The sequence below is a fragment of the Theobroma umbraticum genome, unplaced genomic scaffold (genome assembly GCF_002168275.2).
Source record: "Theobroma umbraticum cultivar Fairchild unplaced genomic scaffold, ASM216827v3 scaffold_2.0, whole genome shotgun sequence".
NCBI classification, from domain to species: Eukaryota; Viridiplantae; Streptophyta; class Magnoliopsida; order Malvales; family Malvaceae; genus Theobroma; species Theobroma umbraticum.
In genome coordinates this window covers 2,619,750-2,635,335 of record NW_018397277.1, presented here as the reverse complement: position 1 = coordinate 2,635,335, position 15,586 = coordinate 2,619,750, and the positions used below count along the sequence as shown (strand labels likewise).

The following is a 15,586-nucleotide window of genomic DNA, read 5'->3' as shown; positions in this document are numbered from 1 at the left end:
ATATACCATATGAGGTGATTATGCATGATTACTATACACTATAAGATTGTGTATATAATGTAAATTTCATATACCATATGAGGTGATTAAGTATGTGTTATAAATACCATGAGATTATGTATATGATGTATATTCCATATACTACATGAGATTATTGAGAATGCATCATGAATGCCATGAGATTATGTATATGATGTTTTTTTCATATACATTATAAGATTAGTAAGCTTGTATGTGAAGGACATTCCGCATACATAATGCTCCGAATATGAGAATTCTATGAGTGTGATTGATTTCACTTTCATGGGATGCAAGTGACGACTTCACTCCTATGATGCGTTATAAATGTCTAAGGTGAAATGGGACTGTACATTATTGGTCAAAGGTTGATAGGGAACATACCATCACAAAAAATGAGTTTATTGTTAATAGAATGATCATAATTATTATGTTTATGGTATGTTGCATACTAATATGGTTTGAGCGTTGCTCATGATTTGTACTCTATGATGATATGAAATGTGCTTAGTGAAGAAGATTGGGCCTTAGAGATAGTCCCAAGAGGTAAGGGAACTTAAGGAATGGTAAAAATGAAAAATTTTATCCAAAAATTTAGGTTTTGGGCTGAAAGTATCGATATATTCTAAACATAATGCTTTAGAAGGTTTTTTGTGTGAAATTTATTGATATAGTTTACTGATGTATCAATTGATCTATTAAAGTATCAATACATTCAACAATGTATTGATAGTTTTAGTGCATAATAGGTTGTTTGATTGAATTTGATGAGAATTTCAAAAGTGAAGGATTCTTAAAGGTCGATATTGACATGTTTTCATATGAACACTATTCCAATGTGTTCAAAAAACATATTTATGAATTCTATGATTAAATTTTTTATGAAAGGCATGTGATTACAAGTACATGTTTATGAAATACTCTTATCCCCTGGCTTGTTCTCTTCCCGTATGCACTCACGGAGTCTTTGTGATTGACATACTATTTGTTTCATTTTTTTTGTTGCACATCAGTGATAGTGCCTGATAGCAGCCAATGTCACAAATAGTCGTGTTTGATCTTTATTCTTTGGTAGGTGTCTAGCAACCACCTGATGCTTAAAGGGTCGGTCATGTTTCACTAACAAGTTAGTCTTACTTTATGTTTATGTGTATAGACTATGAGCATGTTTATGTTAATGATGCCAATGTTGGGCATTTATGTTGATAATGTTATGTACGAGATTATGATAATGGCTCGAAACCTTACATGGACACCCGAGGGTGTTGTTGACAGCTAATGTTAATGTGCATTATGATAGTGGCACTTTTTCATATATATATATATATGTATGTATGTATGTATGTATGTATACCAAATGCTTAAGCTTATACAGTTAAGTTGAGAAGTTCTTTAATTGTATAATGAGTTTTATGAATGTATGTATTATGATTACGTATGTTAATGGTTGTTATATGATGCTTCCGCATGTGATGAGGAATGTTTGAAGATGTTATGATAAAAGGCTTGCTTGGACCTAACGAGTTATGCTCGTTTAGGTTCATGCGTCGATCACGATCTCTCAAGGAAATGGGATGTTACAAATTAGTACTTAATAACTTCTTATTATTGCATTAGCATGAAGGAAAACTTCTATCACATTATGTTATGTGATTAAGTATGCACTAATTGACAATATATCCCTTGATCAATCCAATTGACTCTAGGGCATATACCAACAGTGTCCCACTTGCACTTAAGTCAAACTCTTTCGCTTAGTGACTGTGTCTTTACTAGGACAACTCAAATTATAATATTGGAGAATATGTTAATTTATATGTTTGACAATCTCCATTGTCATAATCGAAATACTAATTTAGATCACAACGAGACCTTGATTCTATTATTATGGCTCTTATTGTTACTTTAACAACTCAAAATCATTTATTAGTTTATTAAACTAATAATCGAAATATCTCTTCTTTTGCAGCTTGAGCAAAAAGTTTATATTTGATTATAGATATAATCATGCAATTATCTCTCGTTTTGGAAACATTTGAATGTAACTACTCAATCATGACTTTATAAAACTTTTAACACTCAAGATTCTCTCTATATTAAACTCCTTTAACATGTCATCATAAATTCTTTTATGAAGTCTCATGTTAGGCTCTAACTGTTTAGTCATATTTCATTTTTTTCTTAGACTGGCAAATATATCTTATTCATTTTTAATGAGTAATTTATCCTACTCCCATTAACCTTATGATGTGTACAAACTATGTTTATGTTATTCAATGTATTCAACTACTTTGAATTTACTACATTGAATAGAGATTATTATCCAATCATTCATGTTGGATAATTTAGTAAACTCATCTTATATGGGTGTTGCATCAATATGTATCCTACTAATGGTTTGTATTTAACGGATGAATTATGCATCTTTATGCATTCCATTAAATCAATATTTCTGCATAGATCTTATATATTGGATTTCATAATTTCATGACCCTTAACCCTTACAGTGTCTTTAGCTCCCACTATTTCTATCATGTATAGAAATCTTAACAAGTAAACTTATTTACTTTTCTTTGGGGCGTTATATCCGTAACTTTTAAATATACTTACATATCATAAGTCGTTTATCATTGGTTATGGGATGAAATCATCTCAAAGGTTAGTTCATGCGATTAACTAGGTTTAGAATGCTTTCTGATTCTTCTCTTATGAATTCAATATGATAAGCAATTGGTATTTAGTTATAAGCAATCTTAATTTAGATCTTTTATCTTAATAAGAATGCTCCTTTATTAAATGTGTACATAATCCTATTATGAATTCGTCGAGTTATGTCTCAATTTTATCTAAGTCATCTCATTAATTTTCTTTTAGATTCATAATTAAAAGAAAAATAATCTCACAATAATCTTATGACTTAATATTGATTATCAAGTATGCAAGGTTATACTTAAGAACAAATAATTTAAAACAATTCTAAAATTAAATGAGATGTAATGTAAATATAAATATATAAGCTAAGCATCTAGTGCTAGCAAAATATAAATCTATATTTCTCAAATATAAATAAAATATTCGGCCATGGGCCTAAAACCAAAACATCTCATCTAGGCAATCATGCCATGAAAACATTCAATGTTCTAAAATTATTTATTGTTCCACAATTTAATTTAAGCCGATAGCTTGATCACCATCAACTAAGGTTGTCGCCTTTATGGTCTTATTTTTCACTGTTCCTTATCATTAGTTCTTTTCATATGTCATACATATTAAAGCCATTAATAAAGAGTAAGGTATCATACACCAAGTAATGAAAAATAAATCATCATATGATTCGTACTTGAAGTGGAAACTTCCTTGTGTTTCTTCCCTTTGATAGATTCAAGTTAATCCCTACAATTGCACATCTAATGCCCTGGCTTACCACAGATATGGCATTTATCATTGTCTTTGTCCTTCTTTACTCCTCTAGTAAGCTTTATACATTTCGAAATTGATGCCTTTTCACCTTTGTCTTTCTTAGAAAATTTTTTATTTTTATTTTTATTTTTCTTAGAAGAGATAAGATGAACTGAAGGCTTCTCCTTCACAATGGTGTTCTCAGCCTGTGTAAGCATATTCAATAAGCCTGATAAGGTTGCCTCAATCTTGTTCATGTTAAAATTCAACACAAATTGTGAATAGCTTTTTGACAATGAAGAAAGTACAAGATCTATGTTTAAATAATGATCCATGGTCCAACTCAATTGCTCAAGTCGAGCGATATATCCTATTGTCTATAGCACATGACATTACTGGGCTTCCTTTAGACATTTTACTTCAGAACAATTCCCTTGAAAAGTCGAATCTCTCTATATGACTTTCCTTATCAAACATTTTTATAAGATTTAGGATAATATTCCGAGCATTCATAGCTTCATGTTGCTTTTGAAGATCTAGAGCCATACTGGCCAGCATCACATATGTGCCTTAATCGAGATCATCCATATAAACTTTATAAACCTCATTTTCCTCATTTCTAGCATCATCACTAGGTTCCTCAAGTAGATGACAATCTAAGACATAAGCCCTTTTCTTTTGTTTCAAGATAATCTTGATATTGTGAAACTAGTCAATGAAATTTGGGCTGACCAACTTGTTTGCATCAAGTATGCTTTTAAGTGACAAACTATTCACCGTGATTGATTTATATCCTATATAAATCAACATATATGATTATTAGTCATTAACATAATCATATAATCATAAAGATAAGGTTTTAGAAGCTTATATGATTATTTTTAATATTTTATTAAAATAATAACTCTCTTCTAATATTTCAAGAAATTTAACCTTTAAACTTCTTATTGAACTATGTATCTTTTCAACCGACCATGATCTTGAGTGACTCAACAAACCATAATGAAACTAATTAAGTAGGTAACTTAGCTTAGTAATTGTATTTTATACAACTCCTAGATCAAGTCAGTGACAACTCCTTGTCTAAATGTGTGATATACATTTCGCCTAACTATGCCTCTAATACTATGTGGTCAAGTGTGACACATCCGAACAACATGATACTAGTTGGGTGAGACCAACCAATAACACAAACGTACTTGTGTAAAAGTTTGACCTTAAGTGACTCAACAAGCCTCTAATTAAAAGAGTAGCTTAATTATCTTGTTATATGGTGGAAGTTAATTTTTTGACCAATATATTAATGAGGGGTTTTATTTATTAATTCATGAAGGTCTCATTCAATTGACATTGTTGGCATCCATAACATTTATTGTATTGCACATATATTGTATATACTGAAAATAAATCTATTACATGCCAACTACTAGGATAATTATGGACTTTATTAATTCTAATTTCGTTGACTTATTAAGAAAATTAGTTGGTTAAATACCTAGGAGATTTTACAAATATCATCTCCAAGCTTTGCTTTTAATCTCTTTGAATCTCCATGGCACCTTTGGATCTCCATCTTAAAGTTACAAAAATTTTTCTATCTAACCCTAGTTTTACACTTTGATGTAACTAATTATATTCTATAATCAAGAAACCTCGAGTTACATTTGAAAGGTGTTAGGTGAGAAAAGAAATTTACGACTTGAGACAAAATGAGAGTAAAGCAAAGTGTGCAGATCCTATTTCAAAATAAATACCATGAGATATAAATTTATAATCACAATCAAAAGAATAGAAATAAATGCTAGCTCAATATCACTTGGTAATCTTGTGTGTTATTTGAGAAAAGCATCAATTAACTTACCTAAAACACTTGACTCAAATTATTTGATATTGTTTTATTTCAATTTAGTGTATAAGAAATTCTTATTTGATATTGACTCAAACCTTTACTCTTTTTGCTTAAATAGAAAATCCATTGAAATAAAACTTTCCATTTTCTTTCCATAATTAAAACTCCTTTTAATTTTGAAAATCTCTTTATTTTAGGTAAACTTCCTAAAATATATCTAAGACAATATCTTAATTTCTAAAATTTAGAATATAGATTAGTTTCGTAAATTGTATCTTGTTCAAGTCACTTATTAAAACAAATTTTAGAAACTTTTAGTCAAACTAAAATTCTAAGAAAAGTTCAATACTATCACATAATTTTAGGAATTTCTTTTAAAATAAGAAATTATTTCCTATGAATTTCCCAATTGAAATGCTATTATTAACTTTAAGAATTTCATTTATAGTAGGAAACAATTTTCTATTATTTATGAATCACTCAAAATTAAAATAAATATCATTTAAGTACTCTTAAAACTTGATAAATCATGAATCAAACTCATAAAAAAAATTGCTGAAAATTTTCAGAAAATGTGTTTAACAATTAAATACAAAATTCAAGGAGAATTAAGTCACAAAAACTGATCATAGCTACCCATAATTTTTTTGCATTGAATCTTTGTTGTTTTAAAACTCGAAAACATGATTTTTATGAACTTTTTTATACTAGATCAAGTTTGGCCAAAATATGTAGTAATTTAATTTGATAAAACTAATTTTTAACAATTTAAAATTGCTCATACGCTTGTCCAATGTTAGCAAGATTAATCAGCACATTAGTTTCCAAAACATCTTAAAACTATTCAGTTTTAACTTGGCTTTACAAGCCTTTTAATCCATTCATTAATTTTTCACTTAAAAATGATTTTAAGCTTTTTAAAATATGTTTTAGCAGATTAAACACAATGCTGTCTAGATTTGAAATAAAACAAAAAAATAAATTTTAAAGAAAGCCTTCAAAATCTATATATATCAAATCAACATACAAATCAATCTTATTGATTATCAACAAGAATCAAGCATGCAAATTGCATGAAAAAAATCAAACAAAGGCTTTGATACAAATGTTGGGATTTGACCTTATGCTTAAACATAAAATTAATCATGAAATTAAAACATAATGCAACGAAAAAATAAAATATGCATTTAATCAAAGAAACAGTCGAATCCCATAGGATCAAGGTTTGTGTGTTTCATGTAATTTTTAAATAAATTATAAACATTCATAAGTTTAAGTATTACATACCTTGCTTTATAAATCATAATCAATAGGCAATTACATGCAAAAGGCTTGTGATGAAGGAAGAAATTGGAAAAAGAAATTAAGTCAATCTAAAATCCTATAGCTGAAATCTTTGCTTCTTTACCTTTATGATTTGTCAAATTTTAGCCACCCAAGTGTTTGGCCTTTAACAATAATCCACACAGTGACAAAATAAGATCTTCTTAAAAGCAAGATTTTACTTATGCTAGCAAGTTTTGTTTCTAAAACTAAAAGACCAAAAGTTCTTGCCGAATCTTAAAGTTATTCCTCTTTTCTTATTTTACAAAATAGCTAAGAAGTGGCTGAAGGCTTAGAGTTTTAATTGGCTAACATAACATATTTACATAGTCAAACTAAGTTGTAACCCTAGATGCAACATTTGTATTTTTATTCAATTAAGTCCTTGTGAACTTAATTAATTTTCTCACTTTATTTTGGTCTATTTCAATTAAGTCCAACTTAATTGATTATCCTTATTTAATCTCAATCATGCCATTTAATGTATGTGACCCGTTGAGCTTATAACATGTTGGTAATAAATATAAATCAAAATCAAATATCAATTTAATAGTTAGTTTAAATTTATAGATCATGAACAGTATCTAGCAACACATTATGACCAACCAAATGTTAGAGAGTAAATGAAAGAATTTGACAAAGCCTTTCAGTGATAAGACTATCAATGCAGTATGGTCATTTTATCAAATATCCAAGGATATGTCATAAAACATGGCTTAGTATCTACTTATGACATTCCATATTAGTTCTCATAATTCATGACTAACCTTATAAATTTAAAAAACTGACTTTCCTCAAATTCATTATACTTTGGCCCAAGACTTTATACAAGTTAATCTACAATTAAGAACAAGTGAGATACAACCCCTCATATCACTTGGGGTGATGAATCCTCTCATGACCACTCATCCACGTTTGTTTGCTTCATGGCATACCTAAAAACATCTAATTTAGGCACCTAGTCACCTCCAAACCCACAGGAGTGAAATCAAAGTATGCCATTCTCCATACAAGTGACCTGATGTCTTAAGATTGAGGACTAGTTGCACAACTATCACATGAGAATATATTCTGTAGACATTTGAATGAAATACCAAATGGAATTTCATAGTGGGTTGTGTTCATTGAATTTGTTCTCTAACAAATACTTACATGTCATCCTTAAATATCCTATATACTTCAATCTATGAGATTGATTGCTTAATTCCCAAGTAATGAGGCTTAACATATACTAGTCTTTAAGCATTATCAATGCCTTGTGTTGACAATACAATAACTAGGAACAATTTTAAGAACATGGCTTTGATGCATAGACATCTCATAATTGTAACAACTTTACAATTATCTTGCAAGGCCTTTATGTTTCATGGGCTTTATCCAATTAATACTTAATAACTGCTTATTATTGCACTAACATGAAAAAAAACCTGTATCACATAATGTTTTATGATTAAGTATACATTAAATAACAATATATCTCCTGATCAATTCAATTGACTCTAGGTCCTATACCAACAGTTACATAGGTTGTAGTTGATTAGTGTTGTCAAAATCTTTTGGTGGTAGTGAACTTTTGTAATTGTACAGATTCTCAAAGCCCTCACCATAATTTTATGTCATGAAAAGTCTTTTACAGGTCATGCTAAAGACCTAATGATGGGATAATGGTAAAGAAGATTAATAAAATCAAGCTTTTTTTGAATTTAAGAAAAAAAAACGTGCACTAATAAAAATGGAGTAGCTACCGTATATATAAAATAAAAGAGACATACCTGCTTTTTATAGCCAATAACAAATTCATATATCCTAAAAAAGGTGACACAAAATGGATGGACTCTACATATGTTTGTTTGAAGATAAATGTGATCATATTTCGCAGAAAGTGCTTGATGATTCATTTACAATATAAAACTGGTGGGGTATGTAATTTCTAGTCATATTTTCAATTTTTATACACATTATATTATTATGGCCGATCTCATGCTGGAAACAAAACTTGTTCAGGAGAGAATGTTAGAGTTGGTTAATCCTTTTAATCCCCTTAGAATTAATCCACATAGTTAAATGATGCCGGTTTTTCACTACCAATTAGTCCGCCTGCTGCCCATCAAACTTAATTAGATATAAAGATTTAGTATTACGTTGATCCATATCTTTAATGCTTTTCACTCATCGATCTTAGTCATACATCAAACTTGTATAGATTACATCTCCTTAGGTTTTGTGTACACATTTCCTAACTTTTGTATTATTTAATTAATGGAAAATGTTCGTGGCTGTCTTCATCCCATGTCAAGTGCTCTTTGATTTAATATGGCATTGTAGTTTTCACTGCACTGTCACCTGACTCTTCTGCGAAATATCGTTTGTTTTTAAACAAATATTTTCTGGAGTTCCCAACGTTTCCATATTCATAGCAATAACCTCCAAACTCCCAGGTACAAATGCTTCCAAAGTGTTTCTTTCAAGGCCCAACTTTTATTTTTGTCTTTCCATGTATTTCCTTCTTGCTCTCAAAATGTCATTTTCATTAACTCTTATGTTAACTTCCTTTCATTCGTAGATAATATCTATATCTATGTATAGTAGTAATTGGGTTTGGCTCTATATATATATATATAAAAGAAACTTGTACAGCAGACTAGCTACCTAGCTAGGCATGGCGACCTGCCTTCATCTCTTGCATCTCTTATGTTTCTTTCTTTGGGTTCAGTTAGAAGTCAGGTCGGAAACGAGAGGAGTTGAAGTAAACACCTCGATACAAGTTGGGGTGATTCTTGATTTGAAATCACCGTTGGGTGCCATGGCTGAGATATGCATTTCCATGGCAGTGTCGGATTTTTATGATGGCCATTCTGATTATCAGACGAGACTGGTTCTGAATACGAGGGATGCACATGATTCCGTTGGGATAGCTTCTTCAGGTAAATTTTATTTAACTATAACTACATTATTATAAATCTTATGTCAATTACTCTTAAAGTGTAATAATGATTTTTTACCTTTAGTTAATAAGTTTCAAGATGGATGTTGTTGTCATGACGTATGAGTTTCAAAATTTTTGGTTCAATTCCTTGAATGGAAAAAAATAAGGGCTTTAAAGGATATCTACCTCTCAATTTCATTCTATAATCTAAGTATATAAAAAAAACAAAAACAAAAGAAAAAGGGAGGCGTTTTTGCTTAAATTCGACCTCATGCTCAAATATGAAAATAATCAATAAATTAAAATATAACACATCAAAATAATAAACTAACATTTTTTTATATATAATTGAGAGAGCGGGGTTTCGAACCTTGCTTTTTAGGCAGGCGGATCATGCACCAATCAATGGGCCAAATGCTCGGGTGTAAAATAATAAACTAACATTTAATTAAAGAAACAATCGAATCTTACAGTATCAATATTTATATTTTTCATGTAACTTTCAAATTAATTATGAACAGTCATAAGTTTAAGAGTTGTATGCCTTACTCTAGATATCGTAATCAAAAGTCAATTAAATCAAAATTATTATTTCTTCATCTTTAAGATTTGTCAACTCTTCAGCCACCCAAATATTTGGCTTCTAATAGTAATTCATACAGTGACCGAATAAGACCTTCTCAAAAATAGGATTTTTACTTGTGCTAGCAAATTTTGTTTCTAAAACAAAAAGACCAAAATTCTTGCTGCATCTTATTTTTGTTTGTCAGACAAAGAAAACTATTTTTTTTCTTATTTTATGAAATAGTTGAGAAGTAGCTAGAGGCTTAGAGTTTTAGTTTGCTAACATAATATATTTATATAGCCAAATTAAGTTGTAACCCTAAATACAACAGTTGCATTTTAATCTGATGAAGTCTCTGTGAACTTAATTAATCTTCCACTTTATTTTGGTATATTCTAATTAAGTCTAACTTAATTAATTATCTTTATTTAATCCCAATCATGTCACTTAATATATGTGACCCATTAGGCTTTTAACATGTTGGTAATAAATACAAATCTTAATCAAATATCAAATATCAATTTGATAATTGATTTATATTTATAGATAATAAGCGGGATCTAACAATACATTATAACCACCCAAATATTAAAAAGTCAATTTAAAAATTTGAGAAAGCCCTTTAGTAATAAGCCTTTCAGTGCTATACGGTCCTTTAATCAAATATCTCGGATATGTCATTAATCATAGCTCAGTGTCTACTTATGACATGTCATATTAGTTCTCATAATTCATGGCTAACCTTATAAATTTAAGAAACTAATTTTTCTCTAGTTCATCATGCTTTGGCCAAAGACTTTATATAAGTTAATCAAGAATTAAGAACAAGTGAGATACATCCCCTCATATCACTAAGGGTAATGAATCCTCTTTTAACCACTCATTCACCTTCGCATACTTCATGACATACTCAAAAACACCTTATTTAGGCATCTAATTGCTTTCAAACCTATAAGAGTGAAATCAAAGTATGTCATTCCCATGAGAACATATTCCTAGTGTCTCAAGTTTAAGGACTAGTTGTGTGACTATCACATGAAAACATATTCCATAGACACTTGAGTAAAATACCAAATAGAGTTCTCATAGCGGGTCATGTTTAGTGAACTTATTCTTTAACAAACACCTACATATTATCCTTAAATATCTCATAACTTTAATCTATGATATTGCTTGCTTACTTCCCAAATAAGAAGGCTTAACATGTATCTGTATTTGAGCATTGTCAATACCCTATCTTGACAATACAGTGACCAGGAACAATTTTAGGAACATGGCTTTAATGCATAATGATCTCATAATTGTAACAACTTTACAATTCTCTTGCGAGGCCTTTAAGTTCCATGGGCTTCATCTAATAAGTACTTAATAACTCCTTAATATCGTATTAACATGAAAGAAAACCTTCATCATATAATTATGTGATTAAGTATGCATTAAATGACAATATATATTCCTTGACCAATCTAATTGGCTCAAGAATATATACCAACAGTTTTAACTTAACAATTTGAAGGGCTGATGAAGAATTCGGACAAGCAATTGAATCGATGGTGCCACTGATTCCTGGTTCAATTGATTGATTCAATCTCAATCTTTTATATATATATATATATATATTGACAATTTTATTGAGTGAAATTAGCCGTGTAATTTTTTTATGTGAATATAACTTATTCAAAGGGTACTAATTTAAGAAAAAATTATAAAGTGTCATGTTAAAAAAAATTGGAACCATAAAGATGTAAGTAGAGTTTATCTACTAAATATTTGACTAAATGTTTAAACCTTTAATCAATAAACAAGGGGCTAAACATTTTTTCCGCTTACAAAAAATAAAGACAAAAGAAATCCAAATTCTTTTCACTAATTAAAAAAATTGAAAATAAAGAAACAATTAAACAAATTCTTCAAAACCTTGCAAGGTTTAGAGGAACTTTAATACTCTACAACAAATTTATAATATTTTAAAGAGAAAATTGCGAAAAATGACCATCTTCATAACTTGATTTGAAAAATAGCCATCAAAATAAAATTAACTACTTTTAGCCATACTTAGCCGTGATTTGACAACAATTTCCTTAAAACCGTTTCAATAAATTAAACTATCCATCAAAATTTCTCCTCATTTTCATCTCTGTTTTTTATTTCTCTCTCATCATTTAGCTCTCTCTAATTTTATCAATTTCTCTCTTTAACATCCGTCTGTTGTGCTCTCAATTTTTTTCTCCTGTGCCTTCAGGACACCGAGAGATGGTTTTGATGTTCTTGGGATGGGTGACTATTTGGAGAATTTGATTTTTTTATGTTTTGGATGAAACTAAAATGATAAAAATGATCACAGATATCTAAAATAACTTTTAAGTGAATCAATTCGGGCTCTAGACATCAATAAACTCAAGAATTTGAAATTTATAAACCTAGGATTTTAAATTGAATTTTGTCAAATTTTAATTCAAATAGGTGTTTTAGATAAGGAAAATTGTGTTTTGATTTATGAAAATATGTTAGAAATATTTTAATTAGTGTCAAATCGTAAAAGAAAAACAAAAAGAATGAAGAGAGTTGAAAGGATTTGAAGTTTTAGTTTGTAAGTAACAATAACATTTCAGGAATTCAAGTGTAACAAAAATTTTTTAAATATAGTATGTATAATAATATTTTTTCAACATAACGTGTAACAATAATATTTTTTTCAACATGACGTGTGACAATCTTCTTTTAACTATGGAGTGTAATATGATTTTGTACATAACGTGTAATAATAATTTTTTTTTAACATGGTGTGTAACAACCTGTTTTAATTATGGTGTGTAACATATTTTTGTACATAATGTATAACAACAATATTTTTTTTCAACATAGTGTGTAATATTATATGTACGTCATGTAATATTATGTGCACTTGATATAAAGAGGTTTAATACGTGGTGTGTAACATGTTGTTATATATGACGTGCAAAATCATATGCATGGCATGTAACATCAGGTGTATTTGATATATGGAGGTTTTATGAAGGGTATTTTATCCAATTTGACTAAAAATAATTAAAATTATAAAAAGAACTATTTTTCAAAATATCTTTATTTTTAAGGGCTTTAAATCGTAGGCATTGTAATAAAAGAAGACCTCAAATTATAGAAGTTTTTTACTTAGAACTCTAAACTTTATTTGATGTAATTAAGTTCTCGTATATTTTCTTGCTTCGAAGAAAGTCGAATTTGATTGAAAAATGGTGCTGAAAACAATTAACAGTTCCATTGACCTATACCAATTTATGAAAAATCTATTTTCTTTTCAAATTATTTGGGTCCGTCAAAGAAAAGTAGTTCTAGATTTATATTCATTTAATATATAGTTAACGTAGATGTGCATCATATCAGCATTTTCATCTTTATTCAAGTCTATTAAAAATAATAATAATAATAATAATAAAAGATCTCTATTGCACCAAATAAAATTTAAAAAAACAGAGCTTAAGCAAAATTTTTTCAATAATTGGATGACTAATTTCATCATTATGCCTAAATCTTAAAAGTTGTGGAATGATTATAAATAATCATTGCCTATTATGTAATTCATGGTTTTGCCGTTGGTATGGATGGAACAGTTGTAGACTTGCTGAAGAATGAGCAAGCGCATGCCATTATAGGGCCTCAGTGGTCAGCGGAGGCTAAATTTGCGATTGAACTAGGTGAAATGGCTCATGTTCCCATGGTTTCATTTTCAGCAACAAGCCCTTCACTTTCTCCAACCCAAAATACTTACTTCATCCGAGCAGCCCAAAACGATGCCTCCCAAATCAAGGCCATTGTGGCCGTTTTGAAACAATTTGGATGGCCTCAAGTTGTTCTAATTCATGAAGATACAGAATACGGCACTGAGATAGTTCCTTACTTTTTTGATTCATTGCGGGAGAACGACATTGGCTTAGCATACAAAAGCAAGATTTCTTCTTCTGCCAAAGATTTCGAAATTTCAAGAGAACTGAACAAGTTGAGGACCCTGCAGACAAGGGTATTTTTAGTGCACATGACTAGTTCTCTTGGGTCTCGTTTATTTAGCCTGGTGGATAAGGCTGGAATGATGAGTATAGGGTATTCATGGCTTATAACTGATGGCATATCAAATTCATTGCAAGACATGGATCCTGCGATTATTCATTCAATGGAAGGTGTGTTGGGAGTAAAGCCACATGTTCCTGAGACAGACGTTGTCAAGAATTTCAAAAAGAGATGGCAAAGGAACCTCCATTTGTTAAAGCCTAATAGCTCGGTAGGTGAGTTAAACATCTTTGGTTTTTGGGCATATGATACAGTCTGGGCATTAGCCACAGCAGCAGAGAGGACTGTGCCAGTAAATCCTACTTTCTTGATGGTAGACACAAATGGAAGTATGATAGATCTTGCAAATTTAAGTATTTCTAAGATTGGTCCAAGATTTCTCAGTGAGATCTTAAACACCAAATTCAGAGGACTAGGTGGAGACTTTGACTTGGTTGATGGGCAGCTACAACCTTCAGTATTTGAAATATTCAATGTAATTGGAAGAGGACAGCGAATCGTTGGATTTTGGACTCCGAAGGAAGGAATATCACGAGCAGTAAGTTCAACTGAAAGAATAGCTAGCTCCGGTCTTAAAAACATCATATGGCCAGGAGACTCGACAAAAGTACCAACAGGCTGGGCTGTACCCATGTTGAGAATTGGTGTTCCAGTGAAAACAGGTTTCACCGAGTTTGTGAAAATAGACAAGAATGGTGCAGATGAGATCCGCTGCACAGGGTTCTCCATAGATGTTTTCGAGGCTGCATTGAAGAAATTGGCTTTCAATGTTTCATATGTATATGTTCCCTTCATGAATGACGAGGGAAAGAGCAATGGTTCTTATAATGACCTTCTCCACCAGATTGAGCACGAGGTTAGAACAGAGCTTTCTTTATCTATCTTTTCTAGCTATTACTTGTATGTGGTCTACTTTATCTATCTTTTCTAGCTATTACTTGTATAATGGGTGGATAAAAAGTACAAAGCTATGCACATTTCTTACACTATGTTTGGTAAGAAAAGAAGAAAATAGAGAAAGGGCAAGATGTGAGGAAAGAAAAAAAAAAGGGAAAGAAAAGTTTTTTTTTTCTTTTATTTGATATGAAAGATAAAAATTATAAGGGAAAAAGAAATTAGGAGTACAATGGTAAGTAAAATAATTAACTTGAATGGAAAAAATAACTTTCTTTTAATTTAAAACGATTAGATTTAGAAATGTTCGAATTCATCCTTCTTTGTAACCATATTATTTCTTTCTTACTAGATGAAAAAAGGGGACGAAGAGAAACGCTATTTTCCTTTTTTCCCTGCCTTTCTATCCTCTTTCCCTTCTACCTCCTACCCAGCATAGTGTTCAATTTTGGCTTTATTTTTGACTTATTTCCTTTTTGTCATGAGACAATTTAGATTGTTGATGCAGTGGTGGGAGACACCACAATTATTGCCGACCGGACATCAT

General features: G+C 30.2%; 1 protein-coding gene across 1 annotated transcript in view; it reads left to right on the top strand.

Moving 5' to 3' along the window:
- The first annotated feature begins 9,248 nt into the window (after positions 1-9,248).
- LOC110427626 (glutamate receptor 2.2-like) overlaps positions 9,249-15,586 on the top strand; it is an 8,120-nt gene continuing 1,782 nt past the window's right edge. The window contains exons 1-3 of the mRNA XM_021443162.1: positions 9,249-9,513; positions 13,692-15,001; positions 15,535-15,586. The exon at positions 15,535-15,586 is cut by the window's right edge and continues 261 nt beyond it. Coding sequence (XP_021298837.1) covers positions 9,249-9,513; positions 13,692-15,001; positions 15,535-15,586 — 1,627 coding nt within the window. The remainder of the gene's footprint in view (positions 9,514-13,691; positions 15,002-15,534) is intronic.